The sequence below is a fragment of the Haematobia irritans genome, chromosome 5 (assembly GCF_050003625.1).
Source record: "Haematobia irritans isolate KBUSLIRL chromosome 5, ASM5000362v1, whole genome shotgun sequence".
NCBI classification, from domain to species: domain Eukaryota; kingdom Metazoa; phylum Arthropoda; class Insecta; order Diptera; family Muscidae; genus Haematobia; species Haematobia irritans.
In genome coordinates, this window is record NC_134401.1 from 54568226 (window position 1) to 54590608 (window position 22383).

The window sequence follows — 22383 nt, forward strand, 5'->3', positions numbered from 1 at the left end:
AAAAAGATGCAACAGCCCACGCCAACGCCAACTATACAACTGAAGCATGCCAAACAAAACCAAGCAAAGCCAAAACATTCCTACAACAACAAAAACACATGTGCCTTTATTGAAAACAACACCTCATCCAGCCAAATAAACCATCCGCGAATATCAAACACACACACACAAACCACTAAATGGACAAAAATAAAAACCAAAGATAATAAAAGAGGAAGATGGGAGATTGGCTTGCGTCATACCAAATGTTGCATTTGCCAGATTAGTTTAATACATGTTTGTAATCTTTTAGCTGTTTTTCGTTTTTATTTTTTAAATGAAAAATGTAATCTTCTTAATGAAATTGAATGAATCTTAATGAAATTCTTCTTAATGAAATTAATGAAATTGAATTAATGAATTGAATGATAATAAATTTTAGGCAACAACAAAGAAAATTACATTTTCCCCTTTATGGAAATTTATTTCGTACTCTTAATTTCTTTTTATTTGCATTTTAATGCTATGTCAATACTTGTCGTATACGCGTTTGGTTCGAGTATTAAACTAATGTGGTAAATGGTTTGATGTGCTCAGTAGCCAATCTCCCATCTTCCTCTTTTATTATCTTTGATAAAAACAACCCCACGCTCATGTATACACAACAAAACTCAAGTAACATCATCTTTACATTAATCACATTCCACTATGCCGATAAAGATCTCTGTACTATGCATTAGTTCATAGCATCTGCTGACAATTTACTCTAAGAATAATATTCGTAAAGGCACACCAGTTTATGAACGATGAAACGTTTAACTTAAAATTTGCAAAATTTTCATGAGATGTTATCTACCATTTTTGACGAAAATGTCTATAAATTTAATTACATGTGAACGAAAAATATTTCATTGGGTAATTTTTTACCAACAATTATTAACTATAGGAATTGTCAGTAAGAAATTCCTATCCACTTTCAAGTTCATTTTTCGTAAAAAAATATTTTCTCATACAAAAAAATCTTATAGTAAATTGCACTTATTATTTAGAAAATACTTTACATTTCACAAGTAGTTTTATAGCATGACAAACGAATTTTTAACTACCAGTTAAGAAATTTTTTAAGGAAATTTCCATCGTATTTTGTAGGCCATGAACTAAACGATTGCTATTTAGAATTTGTAAAATTTCCTTTCGAGTAGTTAATTTTCGTTGAAGATACGAAAAATGAACTAAAATTCTGGAAAATTCTTGTAATAAATTATTGTAAAAATCTTCTTAAATTTACGAGACACTTTTTTTTCTGTGTGGTAAAATATTGAATGAAAACATTAGAATTTCATTGAAATCTTGCTGACTGTCATTTTTTTTTATTTTTTATAGGGAATAGTGTGATTGTTGAATACTTCAGCAACAAATTCATAAATATTCATAGTCCTTTTCTTATTCTTCATCGGCTAAGGTCATTAACATAGTGATAACGGATGCTGCAGTTCGATAAACCTGTAATAGAATTTTGGAAAAATTATTGAGGAAATATTATAAACGGTTTATTACCATACTAACCCATAAAAATAATTCCAAATCAGCTACAAAAAATATTCCTGTTAATCCGCAAGGCTTTTGAGCTCGCACCAAAGGTATCAACAATAACTTTTTGTATTTAATGCTTAATTCCTCCCATTGGAAATACTCATAAATACCAGAAGCCACATCTGAACTCTACAATTGTAAGAGAATTCATAACAATTGACTCATAAAACACGAGTTTTATAACATTTCTCACCACATCCTTAAGCCTTTGACCACCATAGCAATACAACATTAATTGAGATGAAACTGAAAGTAGGAAAAATAGATGGAACACTTGTCCAGCCAAATCGCCTCCACGGGCAAATTGAAAAGCTAAAAATGCCAATTGTATACAGCTAATGGCAAACTTCACAAATACCATCATCCTAAAGACATCATTGAATTGATCCATTACCCAGATGAGATTTTGATGATAGCTCACACAATTGGAGAGAGCTTTACGGAAATTCAAGTCAGATAACGAATCCGAATTTTGCATCGAAGTAATAATGGCTGCTGCTGATTTGAATCGACAGTCTAGTATGCGAAAATGAGCACAGATATTATGAGTAAGCCATGAAAACAACGTGTCTACAGCAAGAGTGCAATAGAAAACTGCATAAACAGCAATAGCGTCCCATAAGTAAGCAACCATGTATCCCAATAAGGATGCTTTTGGATCCATAAAATATCTAAAATAAAGGAATATTACAATCATTGAAAGTTGAACAAATTATTGTTACACACAAAAACGTATACCTTCCAGGGCACTAAAGCCAAATTTATTTTATTTTCGTTCGTTGAAATTATTATGTTTTAGTTAAAATTTATCCTTAATAAGAAAGTTCTTTGACTTTAATAATTGTTTATACGTTAGTTAAATGGAGGAAAAAATACACACAAATAAAATGGTTCAGAACATATTTTTTATACCCACCGCCATAGAATGGTGACGGGGGTATAATAAGTTTGTCATTCCGTTTGTAACACATCGAAATATCGATATCCGACTATATAAAGTATATACATTCTTGATCAGGGAGAAATTCTAAGACGATATAACGATGTCCGTCTGTCTGTCTGTCTGGCTGTCTGTTGTAATCACGCTACAGTCTTCAATAATGAAGCAATCGTGCTGAAATTTTGCACAGACTCGTCTTTTGTCTGCAGGCAGGTCAAGTTCGAAGATGGGCTATATGGGTCCAGGTTTTGATATAGTCCCCATATAAACCGACCTCCCGATTTGGGGTCTTGGGCTTATAAAAATCCTAGTTTTTATCCAATTTGCCTGAAATTTGAAATCTAGAGGTATTTTATGACCATAAAGAGGTGTGCCAAAAATGGTGAGTATCGGTCCATGTTTTGGTATAGCCCCCATATAGACCGATCTCCCGATTTTACTTCTTGGGCTTATAGAAACCGCAGTTTTTAATCAATTTACCTGAAATTGGAAATCTAGAGGTATTGTAGGACCACAAATACGTGTGCCAAAAATTGTGAGTATCGGTCCATATTTTGGTATAGCCCCCATATAGACCGATCTCCCGATTTTACTTCTTGGGCTTATAGAAACCGCAGTTTTTATTCAATTTACCTGAAATTGGAAATCTAGAGGTATTGTAGGACCACAAATACGTGTGCCAAAAATTGTGAGTATCGGTCCATATTTTGGTATAGCCCCCATATAGACCGATCTCCCGATTTTACTTCTTGGGCTTATAGAAACCGCAGTTTTTATACAATTTACCTGAAATTGGAAATCGAGAGGTACCTTAGAACCGTATAGAGGTGTGCCAAAAATGGTGAGCATCGCTCCATGTTTTGGTATGGTCCCCATATAGACCGACCTCCCGATTTGGGGCCTTGGGCTTATAGAAACCGTAGTTTTTATCCAATTTGCCTGAAATTGAAAATCTAGAGGTACTTGAGGACCATCAAAAGGTGTGCCGAAAATGGTCCGTATCGTTCAATGGTTTGGTATAGCCCCCATATCGACCGATATGCCGATTTTACTTCTTGGGCTTCTAGAATCCGAAGTATCCAATTTGCCTGAAATTGGAAATCTAGAGGTATTTTCGGGCCATAAAGAGGTGTGCCGAAAACGGTGAGTATCGGTCCATCTCCCGATTTAACTCCTTGGGTTTCTAGAAACCGTAGTTTTTATCCGATTTGCCTGAAATTTTAAATATTCTGGTATTTGAGGCCCACAAAAACGTGTATCGGATTAAGTTTTTATCGGTCCATTTGGTAATGCCTCCATATAGACCGACTTCACTTCTTGGGGGTATAGAAGGCGCACTGATCATGAAAATTGCTTGAAACTCAATGTAAAATTTCCAGATTTTACTTCTCGGGTGAAAATCTACAGATTTAAGATTTCAAATCAAGACGTTATTTTAAATTTTCTTACACACTTACAGGATATGTTAATGATTCCTCTAAAACCCAAACAAAAATGGTTTTTATAAATCCAGAATCTGATATAGTCCTCATAGGTGAAATCTTTAAATTTATCTTCGGGAAGTGTCCTCAAGCCCTCCTGAAATTTCAAAGGAAACCCTAATATTTGGTTCATGGTGGTGGGTATTTAAGATTCGGCCCGGCCGAACTTACTGCTGTATATACTTGTTTTATCACATATGTGCCCATCTTGAACTCCGTATGGCACTAAGGACTTTTTGCAATTAAGAATTCCAATTTGTTCTTTTGAAATTTTCTTTAACCCTTTTTTGAAGATACAACCACTATTTAAAAAAAAACCACATATTTTTTTTCAAAAAAAAAAAAAAAATGTGGTATGCAAATGTTCTTGTTTTATCATTTTGCATATTATATATTTTTTTCGGAGGAATTGGTGATCTTGTGCATTTAAGGGTTAACAAGTGAAAAAATTAGTTATGTTTAATATTTTTTGTTTTTGTATTTGTATTTTTTGATATCGGCGTTTGTAAAAAAATGTTTTTTGAATGTCTTGGAAGAAGTCAAAATGCTATCACAAAAAAAATGTTTAAAAATTTTAATTTTTACAATTAAAAAAAATATTTTTATTTCACAATCACGGTTAATTTTGTTTATCTCAAACACTGTTCTTTTCTGGCTTCACGCCGTAAATAAAACACATTATAAGATTTCGTACTAAAAATCTAATATAATACTACACTGAAAAAAATATTGTCGTGAGGTCAAAGATTTCATGTCTTTAAAATACGAATACAAATTTTGCTTAGCATAGAAGACGCATTTCTCTAAAATAAAGTTATTTTCCTTGTCCAAAAGTCGATAAACTTTTCAATGAAGTCGTATTGACCTTATAATTAAGTGATTTGACTTAAAAATGGGTATCTTAACATGAAAGAAAAAATTTATGGGCTAAGGTCAACTTGACTTTAATAATTCAGAAAAGATCTTTAAATTTAATGAAATTGTCTTTAAATTTGTTGTCTTTTTGCATCTTGACTACAAAGCAAAAAATCGTTCAAATATAGGACATGTTTTTCAAATCTTTATTTTAAAGAAGTTTTTTACTTCAAACATAGCATAATTTCAACTGGAAGTCGAGTCCTAATTTGGAAAATAAAGTTGCCGTTAACTCGTTTTTAAAGGACTTTGATAGCATATGAAAAAAAAAGCTGAGAAAGCGAAAAATTAAAATTTGCTTCCTAGAAGCAAGTACACAAAACCTAAATTTAAAAGAGAATTGTGTCTTAAAAGTATCCTTACTTGTATTCTCCGCTTCTTTGGCTCGGAATCAATACCAAATTTTTTAAAGTAAAGACAAAATCTTTGGAACCGAGTATGCTTTTTTTTCAGTGTATGCAATGTCAATATTCCCTCGAAATCTTGTGAAAATTTTTGGAATACAGTGCACTCGCGGCAACGTGAACACCGCATAACGCGAACACGTTTTTTTCTGACACTCACTACTCCGTAACGCTGAAAAACATCAAATTTGACGTTAAAGGCAGATCCACAATGCCAAATACAATTTCAAATACACCTACGGAATTTTTTAGTGATATAGTTTCGCTATTTTCGTGAATTTTATTTTTATAAGCTCCACCATAGGATGGGGGTATATTAACTTTGTCATTCCGTTTGTAACACATCGAAATATTGCTCTAAGACCCCATAAAATAAATATATTCTGGGTCGTGGTGAAATTCGGAGTCGATCTGAGCATGTCCGTCCGTCCGTCCGTCTGTTGAAATCACGCTAACTTCCAAACGAAACAAGCTATCGACTTGAAACTTGGCACAAGTAGTTGTTATTGATGTAGGTCGGATGGTATTGCAAATGGGCCATATCGGTCCACTTTTACGTTTAGCCCCCATATAAACGGACCCCCAAATTTGGCTTGCGATTGCTCTAAGAGAAGCAAATTCCATCTGATCCGGCTGAAATTTGGTACATAGTGTTAGTATATGGTCTCTAACAACCATGCAAAAATTGGTCCACATCGGTCCATAATTATATAGAGCCCCCATATAAACCGATCCCCCGATTTGGCTTGCGGAGCCTCTAAGAGAAGAAAATTGCATCCGATCCGGCTGAAATTTGGTACATGGTGTTAGTATATGGTCTCTAATAACCATGCAAAAATTGGTCAACATCGGTCCATAATTATATATAGCCCCCATATAAACCGATCACCAGATTTGACCTCCGGAGCGTCTTGGAAGACCAAATTCATCTGATTCAGTTGAAATTTGGTACGTGGTGTTAATATATGGCCTCAAACACCCATGCAAAAATTGGTCGAAATCGGTCAATAATTTTATATAGGCCCCATATAAACTGATCCCCAGATTTGACCTCCGGAGCCCCTTGGAAGAGCAAAATTCATCCGATTCGGTTGAAATTTGCTACGTGATTTGACATCCGGTGCCTTTTGGAGAAGCAAAATTCATCCGATCTGGTTGAAATTTGGTACGTGGTGGTAGTATATGATATTTAACAACCATGCCAATAGTGGTCCATATGAGTCCATAATCATATATAGCCCCCATATAAAGCGATCCCGAGATTTGGTTTTGGAGCCTCTTGGAGGAGCAAATTTCATCCGAGTCAGTTGAAATTCGATACATTGTGCTAGTATATGGCCGTTAACAACCATGCCTAACTAGGTCCATATCGGTCTATTGTTACATATAGCCCTCAGATAAATCGATCCCCAATCACACAAAAATTGGTCTATATCAAGTCCATAATTCTATATAGCCCCCATATAATCGACCCCCATATTTCAATTCTGTCTCTCTACGTACCGTGCAAAAGTCCATGTCGATCAGTAATTATTTGTAGACTTACCTATATGGACTAACTCACAATTTAGAAAAGGATGTTAAGAAGTTTTAAGATACCACAACCCAAGTAATTCGAATGTGGATGACAGTCTTTCGTAGAAGTTTCTACGCAATCCATGGTGGAGGGTACATAAGATTCGGCTTGGACGAACTTACGGCCGTATATACTTGTTTAATTTAAATTGCTTTATAATTCTATACCCACTGATATTTTTCCGATCTCTTTTTTTTTAAATGTGTTCATGAAGTTAAAAATCAAAATCTGATCTATAAAATCTGGTCTATAAATATAACTGCACTATGGGAAATTGGTGCAAATTGCCACTGATAGACCTATCGCAGAACTGGTACCGCAGCTCCAGTTAGTTGCTATTTTGAAATAGTCGTAATTTATTGATTCCCGTACTCGCTTGATATTAAAATCTTATTGGATCTACACATTTAGTGAAATAAAATTATCAGAATAACCTATTGTGCGACATATTTCAAAAATTATTTTCATTTCGAATGCGATTCGGCTGCCCAAAATAAAACAGATTTCTAAGAGTTTGTCCGTAAGAGGTTTCTGAGGACCTGTCTATGGGGAGCTCCTGCTAAATTGTTCCAGGACATGTCCTTTGGAATGAGTCCAAGACGTGTCCTAAAGTGTAAATTTATCCCGTCAATGACAAACCCGTGTTAAAGTGACCGGTCCCTTCCTTACGTTTTGACCAGAACTGGGACTGGTCCATACATACCAGGGACTAGTCCTGTACAGGTCCTATGGTTGTTCCATTTCCCGTAGGGTGGGTACAGCGATAGTACTCGTAGTATGTTGATAACAATAAGAGCTACATGGTCCAGAGGATAGTGTGTTTGCTTACAAACTGTATAGTCTATGGTTCGATTCTCTGTCTGGATAAAAGATAAATTTTGAAAAAAAATTATAAAATCGAATATTGCCCAGCAAAAAATTTGGAAGTTCTTCCAAAGGCACAACTTTAAAAGCACTTCCAGGAGATGCACTTCCAATGATGTTCTTTATTTTAACTAACCAGGAAGTTCTTTTGATTAAAATTTTTCTAACTTGTTTTTTCATACTTTTAATGGGTAATTTTACCTTTTTTTGCTTCAAATAGGTTAAAAACAGAGTAAGAATTCATAAAATGGTACAAATCATTTAAATTTTGTCGAAAAAATGCTAAAAAATTATGAAGTTTTGAAAATATTTGAGGTCAAAATTATAAAAAATTATAAAAATTATTTATTTGACAAAATATCACAGAATTTTTTAATTTACATCCAAACCATTGAATTCGGATCACACCTAAAGAAGTCGTGCAAATTCAGTGCAACGGCTGTTGAAATGGAGGACTTCCGCCCTATGACAAACCCATGTTAAATTCATCGCTTCTGCGTCAATTTTGCACCACTTCCGGATCCAAAAAGAACATTTTCATTACTTTTGTGGCGACGCTTTTTTTGCTGGGTGGTTTCTAATTGCTTGCTTTGTTTACATAAAACAGTAGTGAGATCTAAATTAATCACGTGCAAGTGAAAAAGATATGAAGGAAGATGCAATTAGCCAGACAATTAATTGTCTGAAATTTAATTTGGGAACAACGTATTATTTTTGCGTTTATAGAATTTTGAGAAGAATATTTGTTTGAGAGTATAACAGACACCATAAAACACAATTGTTACTTTGGTTGTCTCATTCACAATCTGATTGATCGGATTATTCTATTGGTACAACTTGGATCTTACTGTTACTAAGGAGTTTGGTAATGAATTCCGTCGTTCCAACCAAATTTGTTGTTCCACTGTGTATCGAAGATAAGTAATTTGTCTAAGGCGCCTGATGTGAAAGTATCAAGCAATCATCTATCTATCACAATGGACTGAATAGTCTAAGTGAGCCTGAATCTTAATCGGGCTGCCACTTTAACCTAACCTATCAAGCAATCATGTAATAACTTAGGTTAGGTATTGCGGCAAAACGCTATTTCAGGGTCACTTAGACTATTCAATCCATTGCTGTACCACAGTGGTGAATTTCTCTCTTTTCACTGGGTGCTGCCGGATTCCATGTTTAGTTCAATGTCAAGGAGTTCAATATAGCCGAGTCCGAACGGTATTTCACATTACAAGAAAACAACTTCGAGAAGCTTTGCCAGCATTACTGAGAGGGCAAAAACCACCGCTGAAAAACATTTTAGTGTTCGGTTGAACTTGGGATTGAATCCAGGATCATTTATATGCTAGACGGCCATGCTGACTATTGCACCACTTTGATTGCATTCCCATACATTTTTTTAGAAAAATGGAAAGGGCATCGAAATTTTTTCCTGCCAAAAATTGGTTTAACTAGAAAGAACGTATATCGAATTTTGATCAACCTTGCCCAGATGCCACGAAAAAGGATGTGAAAGTAACAAAAAGTCGCAATGTATACACCCTCAAAAAAAATCGCCTCTCTAACATATGTTCCAAACATATTTTGCAGGAAGCACATATATTATTGGATACTGCCGAAACATTAATATGTTTGTTATATGAGAAAATATTATATGTTAGGAAGCATTTTGAGCCCAAAAATATTATATGCTTGGAAGAATTTTCCCCAAAGAAGATTGTGCTCATTCCCTAACATAATTTTCACTTCCACGAAATTTTTTAGTTCTTGGCACCTTTTTCTGTAATACAAATAATGTTGAAGAAATTATTCAAATTTATAATTTTTTTTTTAAATTTTACCTTTCGCCTGGACGGAGAATCGAACCGAGGACCATACAGTTTGTAAGCCAACACACTACCACTGAGCTACGTAGCTGTTATAGTCACCAGAAGACAATTATCGTTATAAGTTATTTCTTTCTCTATACTCTCTCTCTCTCTTTCGCTCTCTGAATAAAATATCACAACATATATATGTTTAATCGAAATTTGTAAATTTATATATGTTTACATTCACACATAAAATTTTTATGAAACATGCATGCCCCAAACATAATATATTCTAACATATTAACATATGTGTTCCAAACATTTAGTGTTAGTTTGAGAACATTACATGTTTGCACTTAAATATATTGTGTTTAAAAATTGTGCCCGAAACACATTTTGTTTATATCGAAACATATGAAAAACATATTTTTCTAACAGTGCAGAAACAGTGCTTGATATAAACGAAATGGACTGAGCTTTTGGATAAAATATTATTTTTTTATTGCAAAAATAACAATTTTGTAATAAAAAACTGGTTTTGGTATAAAAGTTTGATATTTTGGAAGGAATTCAAAAACTCTAACAAAGGAAGAAAGTGGGGTCGAGTATAAACATACATAAATAATTTTATAATATACACAAATTAAATAATATTTAGACTTAAATTAAATAATACTTAGACTTAAGCGTATAAAATTTTTGGCCTTATTATAAAGCAGTTTCCGAAACAACATATAAGCGGTTTCACAGAAATTGCTCTCTTTCGATTCTCTCGCTGTGTTAATTTGATATATTTCGTCAACCCTCCCGGTTTTTATCTCTATTTCTTTCTCTATACTCTCTCTCTCTCTCTCTCTCTCTCTGTCGCTCTCTGAATAAAATATCACAACATATATATGTTTACTCGAAATTTGTAAATTTATATATGTATACATTCACACATATAATTTTTATGAAACATGCATGCCCCAAACATAATATATTCTAACATATTAACATAGGTGTTCCAAACATTTAGTGTTAGTTTGAGAACATTACATGTTTGCACTTAAATATATTGTGTTTAAAAATTGTGCCCGAAACACATTTTGTTTATATCGAAACATATGAAAAACATATTTTTCTAACAGTGTATAAGGCCGTGCAGTGAAGGTGCGGCAGGATAGCTGGGAATTAGACTCTTCAAAATATCCACACGTAAAAAAAATAATTGTAGACACACTAATATCGTTTCCCATTTGGAAGGAGGTTTGTTTAGAAGAAAAGTGTATACATTTTGTGATAAACGTTGATTCTTTTACAGTATGTGAAAGCAATTTCATAGAGACTAACTCAAAAATATGTTTTTATTTTTCTGCATATTCCCTCGCACCCTTTTTTGATTTGATAATTTTTTTAAGTTTCACCTTTCGCCTGGACAGAGAATCGAATGGCGGACCTTACAGTTTGTAAGCTATCCACTGGCTTTGTAGCCGTCATCAACAGACAAATATCGATATAGCCATCAACACACAAGTAACGTATACATTCAAGTAGTTATATTTATAGAGTATAGTTTTTGGCGACCACGTGCCGATATAAAGAAACTTTATCTAGAACAAACGTACCTTTAGTTGAATACATTTTTAAAACAAGTAAGTAAAGTAGAAAGTCGGGCGGGGCCGACTATATCATACCCTAAACCACCATTACAGAATTAGTAATCATATGCATTTGTGGGGTAACATATAGGTCTGGGAGATAAACCGCAGTTGCATATTTAAGAAAATTAAGGGGTACATGTCTATGGGTGCTTTGTGTCAATCTGACTATAGCTCATAGTCAATGTGTCCAGGGAAAATGTTCGGCTTACCCTACAAGGACAAAAAAAGTTCCCTACTTTCCTATACATTCCCAAACAATTTTCCCTACTATATTTTTCGTTAAATTTAAAAAATTTTACAAAACAAAAATGGTTCTAAGTACTTTATTATATCGTATATAACTTAGAATATAAATTTGTATTACCACCACGGTTGCCACAGTTGGTAGAATTTTACCCAAATTAGTAATCTTTTTTGTTCAATCTCTATAAAAACAAAATTGTGGACAAAGTTTCTATAAACAAATTTTTGTAATTAATTTTTCTATAGAAATAAAATTTTGAGAAAAAAATTCCACAGAAATAAAATTTTGAGAAAATTTTTTATAGAAATAATATTTTGAAAAAAATTCTATAGAAATACAATTTTGACAAAATGTTCCATAGAAATAAAATGTTGACAAAATTTTCTACAGGAATAAAGTTTACCACACATTGTCAAAGATCAAGCCTTGCCGGCTTCTAATTTCCTCCTCTAGAGCCACCAAAATGTTAAAATTATTACAAATTGTGTTGAGTGAAAATGTCCTACACTGTGGCCCTACGCTAAAGACGCTAAATATTAGAAAAACCCTACATATAGGGAATTTCCCCTACTTCTAGCAACACTGGATGTGTATATATTGCGCCTACGGAGCTAGTATGCCACTAATATTGAGCCCATTATTAAAAAAGAGAAAATCGTTAAATTAGTGTGGGTAATAAATACAAATTTGTAAAAATCGAGCAATATTCTTATGTAAGAGCTACAAGTACGTATAAGTACGATCGGCTAGTACATCAAAATTTGAAATTTGAGTATCATTGGTTAATAAACAAGATTACTATGGCCAAATTTGGGAAAATCGAGCGATGCATATATATGGAAGCTATATTTAAATCTTAACCAATTTGCATAATATTTTGCGGGTTTGATTAATACCACAAAAGGTTACCTTGAGCAAGATTTGAGTAAGATCATTTACGAAATGAGGCCTGTATGGTCAAACATAAGGTTATAAGGGCGAATTTTTCAAAATGGGGCGATACATATATGGGAGCTATATCAAAATTTGAACCGATTTCGATGAAATTTTGCACATATAGTAAGTACTATAGAGGACTGGATCTAGCCAACTTTTAGTAAGATCGGTTAATAAATAAGGGTTCTATGGCCAAATTTGGGAAAATCGGGCTATACATATATATGGGAGCTATATCTAAATCTGAACCGATTTCGACGATTTTTTGCACATATAGTTAGTGCTATAGAAGACTACATTTAGCCAAATTTGGGTAAGATCAGTTGATAAATAAGGGTTTTATGGCCAAATATAGAAAAATCGGGCGGTACATATATATGGGAGCTATAGCTAAATCTGAACCGATTTCGATGATTTTTTGTACATATAGTTAGTGCTATAGAAGATTATATTTAGCCAACTTTGAGTAAGATCGGTTGATAAATAAAGGTTTTGTGGCCAAATTTGGGAAAATCGGGCGATACATATATATGAGAGCTATATCTAAATCTGAACCGATTTGGATAAAATTTTGTAGACTTGAAGGGCGATGGAAAAGATTACCTTTTGGCAAATTTGGTGACGATCCGTTTGAAAAAAACGCGCAACGTGACCCCATTTGTCGAAATCGGGCGATACATATATATGGGAGATATATCTAAATTTGATCCGATTTCTTCCAAATTCAATAGCGTTCGTTCCAAGTACCAAATTTCATCAAAATCGGTTAATAATTGCGACCGGAATCCTGTGAACAACAAATACATGGACAGACGGACGGACGGACGGAGGGACACCAAGCGCTAGATCGACTCAGGAGGTGATTCTGAGTCGATCGGTATATATTTTATGGGGTCTAAAATCAATATTTCTGGTAGGCACATTTTTTGGCCGATCAAACTTATTATACCCTGACCACTATGTGGTTTAGGGTATAAATACAACTTTTGGAAACGGAAATAATGGAATTTTACACATATTCCGAAATGGTCTTTGATTAGGATCAAAAATTATTTCTCTTATTGCAAAAATAAAAAAATTGTAACAATTTTTTTTTGTGATAAAAGTTTGAAATTTTTGAAGATATTCAAAAAACTGTAACAAAAGAAAAACGCTTTCTATACAGGTTTCCCAAACGTTTTTTTCTTTGCGTAATTTTTCCTGCATAAGTTTTTGGGCGTAAGAAAACTGCTCATTCCGGACAACAAGCGCAACCAAAAGACCCTTTCAGTTTATTCGTAGACTCTGTTTGAAATCGGCAAATTAATTTTTGGATTTTTTTTGAAAATCGATTCAAGTCGACATTTGATTGGTTCATTACACTATATACACACTTAAAAAAGTGAACCCTATATTTTATTAAAGTCGATTTAATTCTTTTGTAGTTCATGGAATTATTACGTTTTAAGGAAGTTTCTATGACTTTAATATTTTTATTTGCGTACGTTACTTAAGTAAGACAGAGGAAACAAGTATATACACCCGTAAGTTCGGCCAGGCCGAATCTTATGTACCCTCCACCATGGATTGCGTAGAAACTTCTACGAAAGACTGTCATCCACAATCGAATTAATTGGGTTGTGGTATCTTAAAACTTCATAACATAGTTTTCTAAATTGTGAGTTAGTCCATACGTGGTATATATTAGACAAAAAAGGTATGTATAGGTAAGTCTACAAATAATTACGAATCGATATGGACTTTTGCACGGTACACGCAAAAAAAAAAAGTTTGGAAAACGTGTACCGAAAACGTTTTTCTTTTGTTAGGGTTTTTTGAATTGCTTCGAAAATTTTAAACTTTTATCACCAAAAAAATTCGTTTGTTACAAAATTTTTATTTTTTCAATAAAAAAAGTTATTTTGGAAACAACAACACAGTCCATTTCGTTTATATCAAACACTGTTCTTTTCTGACTTTAGGTCTTTAATAAGACACATTTTACAGTTCAAAATTTAATATACTACAATGTAATGTTGAACATTTTTTTCGGAATCTTCAGAACATATCTGGAATATATGTTAAAAAAAAAAACAAAAATAAAAAAACTTTGGTCGAAGCAGGGATCGAACCCACGACCCTTGGCATGCAAGTCGGACGTAGCAACCACTGCTCCACGGTGTCAAACTAAATGTTTGTTTCTGTTAAATAAACTTTGTTTATTTGGTTCGTGGGCGCCGCAAGCTATGCTATATAAATATAACTTATATGGATATTTATCTATTGATGTCCATAACAGGTACATAGCTCAGTGGTTAGTGTGTTGGCTTACAAAGTGCATGGTCCGCGGTTCGATTCTCCGTCCAGGCGAAAGGTAAAAAAAATTTTAAAATTTATAAAATCGTATAATTTCTTCTACATTGTTGGTATTGCAGGAAAAGGTGTTAAGAACTAAACAACCTCGTGGATGTGAGAAAGATGTAAGGGAAAATGCAATTAGCAAGAAAACAATGCAATTAGCAAGAAACCAATGTTTTGAGTTTGTCTTTATGAAATCGTGGAAAAGAATAAACGTTTATCACCAAAAGCATATACTTTTCTTCCAAATACACTTTCTTACAGCGAAAAGCAAATGAGAAACGAACTTTGTTTGTCTAAAATTTCGTTTGGGAGGAAAGAATTATTTTTTTGCGTGTACGTAGAGAGCGAGAATTGAAATATGAGGGTCGCTTATATGTGGGCTATATACAATTGTGAACTTGATATAGACCAATTTTTGTGTGATTAGGGATCTATTTATCTGAGGGCTATATATAACTATAGACCGATATGGACCTAGTTAGGCATGGTTGTTAACGGCCATATACTAGCACAATGTACCAAATTTCAACTGACTCGGATGAAATTTGCTCCTCCAAGAGGCTCCAAAACCAAATCTCGGGATCGCTTTATATGATTATGGACTGATATGGACCACTTTTGGCATGGTTGTTAAAAATCATGTACTAACATCACGTACCAAATTTCAACCGAATCGGATGAATTTTGCTCTTCCAAAGGGCTCCGGAGGTAAAATCTGTGGATCGGTTTATATGGGGGCTATATATAATTATGGACCGATTTCGACCAATGGGTGTTTGAGGCCATATATTAACACCACATACCAAATTTCAACCGAATCGGTTGAATTTTGCTCTTCCACGAGGCTCCGGAGGTCAAATCTGGGGATCGGTTTATATGGGGGCTATATATAATTATGAACCGATGTGGACCAATTTTTGCATGGTTGTTAGATACTATATACTAACACCATGTACCAAATTTCAGCCGGAGCGGATGAAATTTGCTTCTCTTAGAGGCTCCGCAAGCCAAATCTGGGGATCGGTTTATATGGGGGCTATATATAATTATGGACCGATGTGGACCAATTTTTGCATGGTTGTTAGAGACCATATACCAACACCATGTACCAAATTTCAGCCGGATCGGATGAAATTTGCTTCTCTTAGAGGCTCGGCAAGCCAAATCGGGGGATCGGTTTATATGGGGCTATATATAATTAATGACCGATGTGGATGAAGTTTTGCATGGTTGTTAGAGACCATATACCAACACCATGTACCAAATTTCAGCCGGATCGGATGAAATTTGCTTCTCTTAGAGGATCGGCAAGCCAAATTTGGGGGCTATACGTAAAAGTGGACCGATATGGCCCATTTGCAATACCATCCGACCTACATCAATAACAACTACTTGTGCCAAGTTTCAAGTCGATAGCTGGTTTAGTTCGGAAGTTAGCGTGATTTCAACAGACGGACGGACATGCTCAGATCGGCTCAGAATTTCACCACGACCCAGAATATATATACTTTATGGGGTCTTAGAGCAATATTTCGATGTGTTACAAACGGAACGACAAAGTTAATATACCCCCCATCCTATGGTGGAGGGTATACAAATTATACAAAAAATAGTTCAGAATTTCTTAAAATTTGTACATTTTTATCTTGAACTTTGTAGGGCACTAAAGAAAGTTTTGCAATTTTGAACTCCAATTTTTTCCTTCAAACTACGAAATTTTCTTTAATAAGTAACAAGTATATACGGCCGTAAGTTCGGCCAGGCCGAAGCTTATGTACCCTCCATCATGGATTGCGTAGAAACTTCTTCTAAACACTGCCATCCACAATCGAATTAAATACTTAAGTTGCGGTAACGCGTGCAAGGTATCTTAAAACCTCCTAACATCATCTTCTAAATTGATGTAAGTCCATACGTGGTATATATTAAATCAAAAAGATCGATCCAATACGTATATAATTCAGTTTGACAAAGTAGACATAAAATTTTGACAAAATTTTCTACAGAAATAAAATTTTAACAAAATTTTCTATAGAAATAAAATTTTCTATAGAAATAAATATTCTATAGAAAGAAAATTTTGACAAAAATTTCTACAGAAATAAAATTTTAACAAAATTTTCTATAGAAATAGACTGTTCATGTGAAAAACGTTTCCCATCTCTGTAAAAAACCTCACCTGCAGAGGTCGTTTAGTTCGTAAGAAAAAACTTATCTACTTCGTTAAATTACCTATGTACAATACATTGAAATGGCGTACTGAAGTATCACTAAATCAATCTTGTTAACACCTTCAAACAATAAAGTTGAATTCCGTCTTGCTGAAAAAACCTTCGCTTTTATCCGTCTTTCACTACAACACTGGTAAGAAATCCTAGAACCGCTCAACTACTATATCGAGAATTTGCTTCCCGTGCTAATCCTGCCTTTATTCGATTACATTTTTTCCGTTCCATATTTCGACCATTGGATTGGATTTTGCTGAGTTATACCTTTGGGTACAATCTTTTGGGGAACCAGATTCACCAGCTTCCATTTTCCATTTCTCTAGAACCCTTACCAATCCTGCAGATTTACAAGGTCCTTCGAGCCGGATTTGGATATCCTGAAAGAAAACTAAGTAATCCTGTCCAATTTGATTCCATTGCTGTAAAGGTAAAATTCGCCCAAACGAAAGAGAAGGAAAATTTCCGTGAGTACCATACCATTTTGTGTGTTAAAGGAAAAGTGCTCTTTAAAATTTTCATAAGGAAAATCAATAAAAAAAAAGTCCGTCAGAAACTCAAACCTATTTCCCAACTTTCTATTGTTGTCCATTATTTAATTCCGTGTTTCGATAAGGATTCAATCTTCGTTTCAATAAGTGCTTTGTGTCAGAAATCCAAGACTTAGGTTATCCACACTTAAATTTCTCCTCCGTTAAAGTTCACCTTGAAAAAGGTGAGGTTTGTCATACAAATATTAAATAAGGGAAAATAAAACCAAAACGATCATTAGAAATCACATGTAAAATTGCTCAAGTTTTTTTTCGTTACTTCATTAATCTATATATACATATAGATCATATTGTCCGCTCTCACTAAATTTCAAATTTCCCTAACTCAAATTCTAGCAATTCCCCTTTTTGATTTTTTTTTTTTTCTAGTTTTCTCCACTGATCGCGCAGTGTTCGTTTCGAATTCCCCACATGCATTTCCCCTTCGATACCTTTTGGTGTTAAAACTGCTATATAAACATGCAGTAGGTATAACATTCTCCGCAAACCATTGCCCAATCAGTGAGAAACAAAGGTGTCATACCATTGCTACTCCCCTACGCGTATGCTAGCTACAGCTTCAAGCGAGAAGCGTCATACGGTATCACTACACAGCAATAGACTTCCCCTCCACAGAGAACATATGTATCACAGTTTATTCGTTGCCCCTTAATTTGTTGCTCACTGGGATATTTATGTTATAAGTAGCTCTCTTGATCCGTATAACACTTCAACCTCTCGCAAGTTCCCCTTCCATACTTCTGGTAGCAAATATAGCAGCGTAGTTAATCTCATTAAGTAATACCGAGAGAACGATAATGTCACGTTTTTTGTGAAGGTGATGGAAGAAATTAATTTTTGTATTTATTAAAAGAGAAATAACAATAAGATAAATATTCTACAAAAATCCGGAGAAATTCGTGATAATCGCCCAAAAGTGAATAGAGCAGAAATACGACAAATTCGACGGTTTGTGAATAATTTGCAGTGAAATTGGGAACACGAGCTGAATTTACAGCATAACTGGATCATAAGGCACGAATTGTCAGTGAGAGAAAAAAAACTGCATTATATGTTGTTTGGTCTTTTTCTTTAAGTTTATTTATTATAAAAAACATTGGTCCCGAATTCTAACATAAATTATCTGCTTTAAAAGGGTCCCAGTGAAGGTGAAGTGAATGTATAAGGAGTGAGTTTTTTGAACAAATCTGCGAATTTAATTCCCAATATATTTGTCTGACTAGAAAGATCGTGCTATGAAAATTTAATTTGCCAATATACAGAATAGTTTTTTAAAAGCAGTGGTTCCCAAATTGTTATTACGAGGGGCCTCCTTGTCGGCACCTAAAGAGAAACTATCAAGTTACATCCAGCTTCATGTATGGTAGTTTGCTCCCTTCCTACACTGTGTAATTCCGAGAAGTGAAAGTAAATTTGGTAATGAAACCTAGTGACAATTTCTAATATTGTTATTTCTTTCGGTTTTGGTTTGCTTCGAAACCCTAATACGGAACAGTTTCTAGCCAAAAAAAAGGGGAAATATATTTCGAAATTTGTTTACATAATACCTAATTCCGACTTGGATGTAAATTGTTTTTATTGTATGTGGCATACATGAACTTCTAATGGACTATTCAACTGAAATTTAAAATTTTTGAAATTTGCTAAAATTTGAGTTTTGAAACTCAAAGAAAAACTATTTCGAAAAAGCTAATGATGATTTAAAATTCGTGTGGAAGATTTGATACCTAATCTTTTTTTACTCCTAACCCACAATTGCTTATGTTATTATTGTTCATTCTCGAATTTTTTTTCTGCGAATGAAATTTCATATTTAATACCTGACCTACTCCAAAACGTCCGTCCCATATTAAGGGTTTACTCCGCCAAATGGAATAACATTTCCACATCAGGAAAATTTCCAACCCAAGTTCGAGTGAAACATTTAAATTTCCAAAGTTCTACTAAGCTGTTATTGGCTTGTGCCATAAAATCAATTCCGTGTGTGACACTCAAAGGAAAAGAGTCTAGAATTTTCGATAGAGGTTTCGATATTTGTTTGTTTTTTTTTTTTTTTTTTTTTCGTCTCTCATATCCTATTGCCTATGCAAACGTTTCTTTTCCCAATTAAAATTGATATTCAACATATAGGAAATAGAAATATTCCAATACGTACGTCCGGCGTTGAGTTTTTATTTCATTTTTTATTCAAAAATGAAAAAATATTTCCAGAATTAATTCCTTCATCGTGAAATGCGATTCAAAATTTCAGCAAAATTTTCCAGATATCACGTGAGGAAAAGAAACCAATGTAATTCGTACCCGTTGTGGGAGTTCAATCTACTAAAATTGATTGGAAAAAAAATAACAAATCCTTAATAATTAAAAAACAAAAAAATTGACTATTTTTTGTGAAATTAATATAAAATCGTCGGATCAAACAAATCAAATATTTTTCGGGAAATTGAAATTAAAATCTTCTGATCAAAAAAAGAGAATTTAATTTTTTTTTTTTTATGATCGGGGGATAAAAAGTTTATATTGGATTTCTTTCGCCTGTTCATACACAATAGTCAATTATTATTTTAAAAAATACTTTCGGATTATTTCATAATTGTCATCGAACATCAAAAATACCCTTGAAGTCCTTCAACTCTGTTAAACTTTGTCACAGTTATCGTTTTGGAAAGGTGCTCAATTGTAACTTTCGATTTTATATAAAAGAAACGGGTTCTTATCCACTCTTCGTATATATTTTCCATAATTTTTGTTTTTTTTTTAATTCTGTTCTAAATTTTCCCTCATATTTCTTTATTTGTGAGGTTCCATTTTCGTATTACTTGTTTCTGATTAGAAATGTCCGCTATAACCAAATTCACCCAAATTTCGGACGCCTTGATTATATTCAATGCTGAAATTTGTGGTGAATCTCTTAACACATCTTCGATCCACACCTTAGAAGTTCACAGGGAGGAACTTCGGGACATTTGGCGACAAGTTAAGCCTCAATACGAAGAAAGTGTTCAAGAACTGATGGCTTCTAAAGACGAGGATGCCAGAGCCGATCTTGAGACTATTAGAGCACGACAGCGGACTACTTATATGACTTATGTGGAATGTATGTCCAAAATAGGGGAGGCAATTGAATCTCAGCAATCCTTGCAATCACTTTCCAAATCATCTTCAGTCCGACATGAGACATCCACTTTACATCTTCCTCCGTGCGATACAGAATTATTTCACGGTGATTACCTCTCTTGGCCATCTTTTAGAGACCTCTTTACGGCCATATATATCCGAAATTCACGATTATCTCCTGTTGAAAAGCTTTTTCACCTAAACAATAAAACAAGGAATGAGGCTCGAGAAGTTGTTCGGAAGGCTCCGTTGACCAATGAGGGGTTTGACATCGCATGGAAGGCTCTCCAAGTCCGTTATGAAAACAAAAGGTTATTAATTAATAGTCAGCTAAGGGTCCTATTCAATTTAAAGAAAATTCCCCTCGAGTCCGGAGATTCCATAAAGTCAATCCAAAATACAATTAATGGGATTATATCGGCCTTAAAGTTGTACAATATAGACATTCAGACTTGGGATCCGATATTCGTTTATCTGTGTTGTACAAAACTTCCAGAAACCACATTATCCTTATGGGAACAATCTGTGGTTAATAAGACAGAATGCCCGTTTTGGAGAGAGCTCGATGAATTCCTAACTCGTCGTTATCAAACATTGGAGACGGTGCTCGATCTAAGTGATCATCCATCTAATTCGCAGCCAAACGATTTTCCCAAAAATGTGCCGAAAGTGACAGCCCCAAAGGTTTCCGCTCCAAAACGAGTGAATTCGTATCAAAATAGCCTTGCAGTTCCTTTATGCAAACTTTGTCCAAATCAATCACACTCCATCCGACTTTGTCCGAAATTCGTAAACATGTGTTACAACGACAGAATGGGCTTAATAAAAAAATACAAACTTTGTTTGAACTGCTTTGCAAAGAATCATGCGGTGAAGGATTGCAAAAGCGCTTTTAACTGTCTTAAGTGTAAGCGACGACATCATACGTTATTGTGTACATCCTCAACTAATCCTCAAACCGACTCCGTTTCCGCTTCGACATCCGGTTCTTCCGTTCAAGCTATACAGTCCACTTCCGAATCCTCTTACCAAAACGGAGAAGAATCTGTTCAGTCGTTCGCGGCTACAAGTTCTAGACAAGTGTTGCTAGGGACTGCTATTATTCATGTTCTACACAAAGGCGATATTTTCAAGGCAAGAGCATTATTCGATTCGGGCTCTGAGGCCTCCTTCATTTCCGAGCATTTCTTCCAACTTCTCAAGCTCAATGCCAACAAAATATCGGCCCATATTTCTGGACTCAATGGTTCTATTTCAGCACGTTCTCAAAAAATATGCAATCTGTGTATAAGTTCTCCAATTAACTCCCAAATTTCTATTAACACTACTGCCATTGTACTTCCACAACTCACCTCATCGTTACCAACCTTTTCGACAAACATGGAAATGTTTTCCCATCTGCCAAATATCGAATTAGCTGATCCGGAGTTTTTCAAAACATCTTATATCGATGTTCTAATTGGCGCCGATCTCATTCCACAAGTCATGCTTGACGGAATAAAGCGGCAAGTTTGTGGGTCCCTTATGGCCCAAGAAACGATATTTGGTTGGATTTTGACTGGTCCAATGCCAATTCAATCCGAAAACATTTCGTCTTTTCGCACAATCGTTTCCTATTTCAATGAATTGGCTTTGGATAAACAAATTTCTAAATTTTTTGAGGTGGAAGACCTTCCTAAAAGGAAGTATATGTCCGAAGCAGATAGGTTTTGCGAAAACTTATATTCCCAAACAACAGAAAGGGATCCGTCTGGGCGCTATATCGTT

General features: G+C 34.4%; 1 protein-coding gene across 1 annotated transcript in view; it reads right to left on the reverse strand.

The window, feature by feature from the left end:
• Positions 1–1316: 1316 nt before the first annotated feature.
• The window catches only part of LOC142239694 (odorant receptor 45a-like), a 29118-nt gene continuing 8051 nt past the window's right edge, over positions 1317–22383 (reverse strand). The window contains exons 3-5 of the mRNA XM_075311478.1: positions 1766–2243; positions 1546–1701; positions 1317–1482 (exon numbers count right to left, since the gene is read on the reverse strand). Of these exons, the coding sequence (XP_075167593.1) occupies positions 1423–1482; positions 1546–1701; positions 1766–2243 (694 nt within the window). The 3' untranslated portion in view covers positions 1317–1422. The remainder of the gene's footprint in view (positions 1483–1545; positions 1702–1765; positions 2244–22383) is intronic.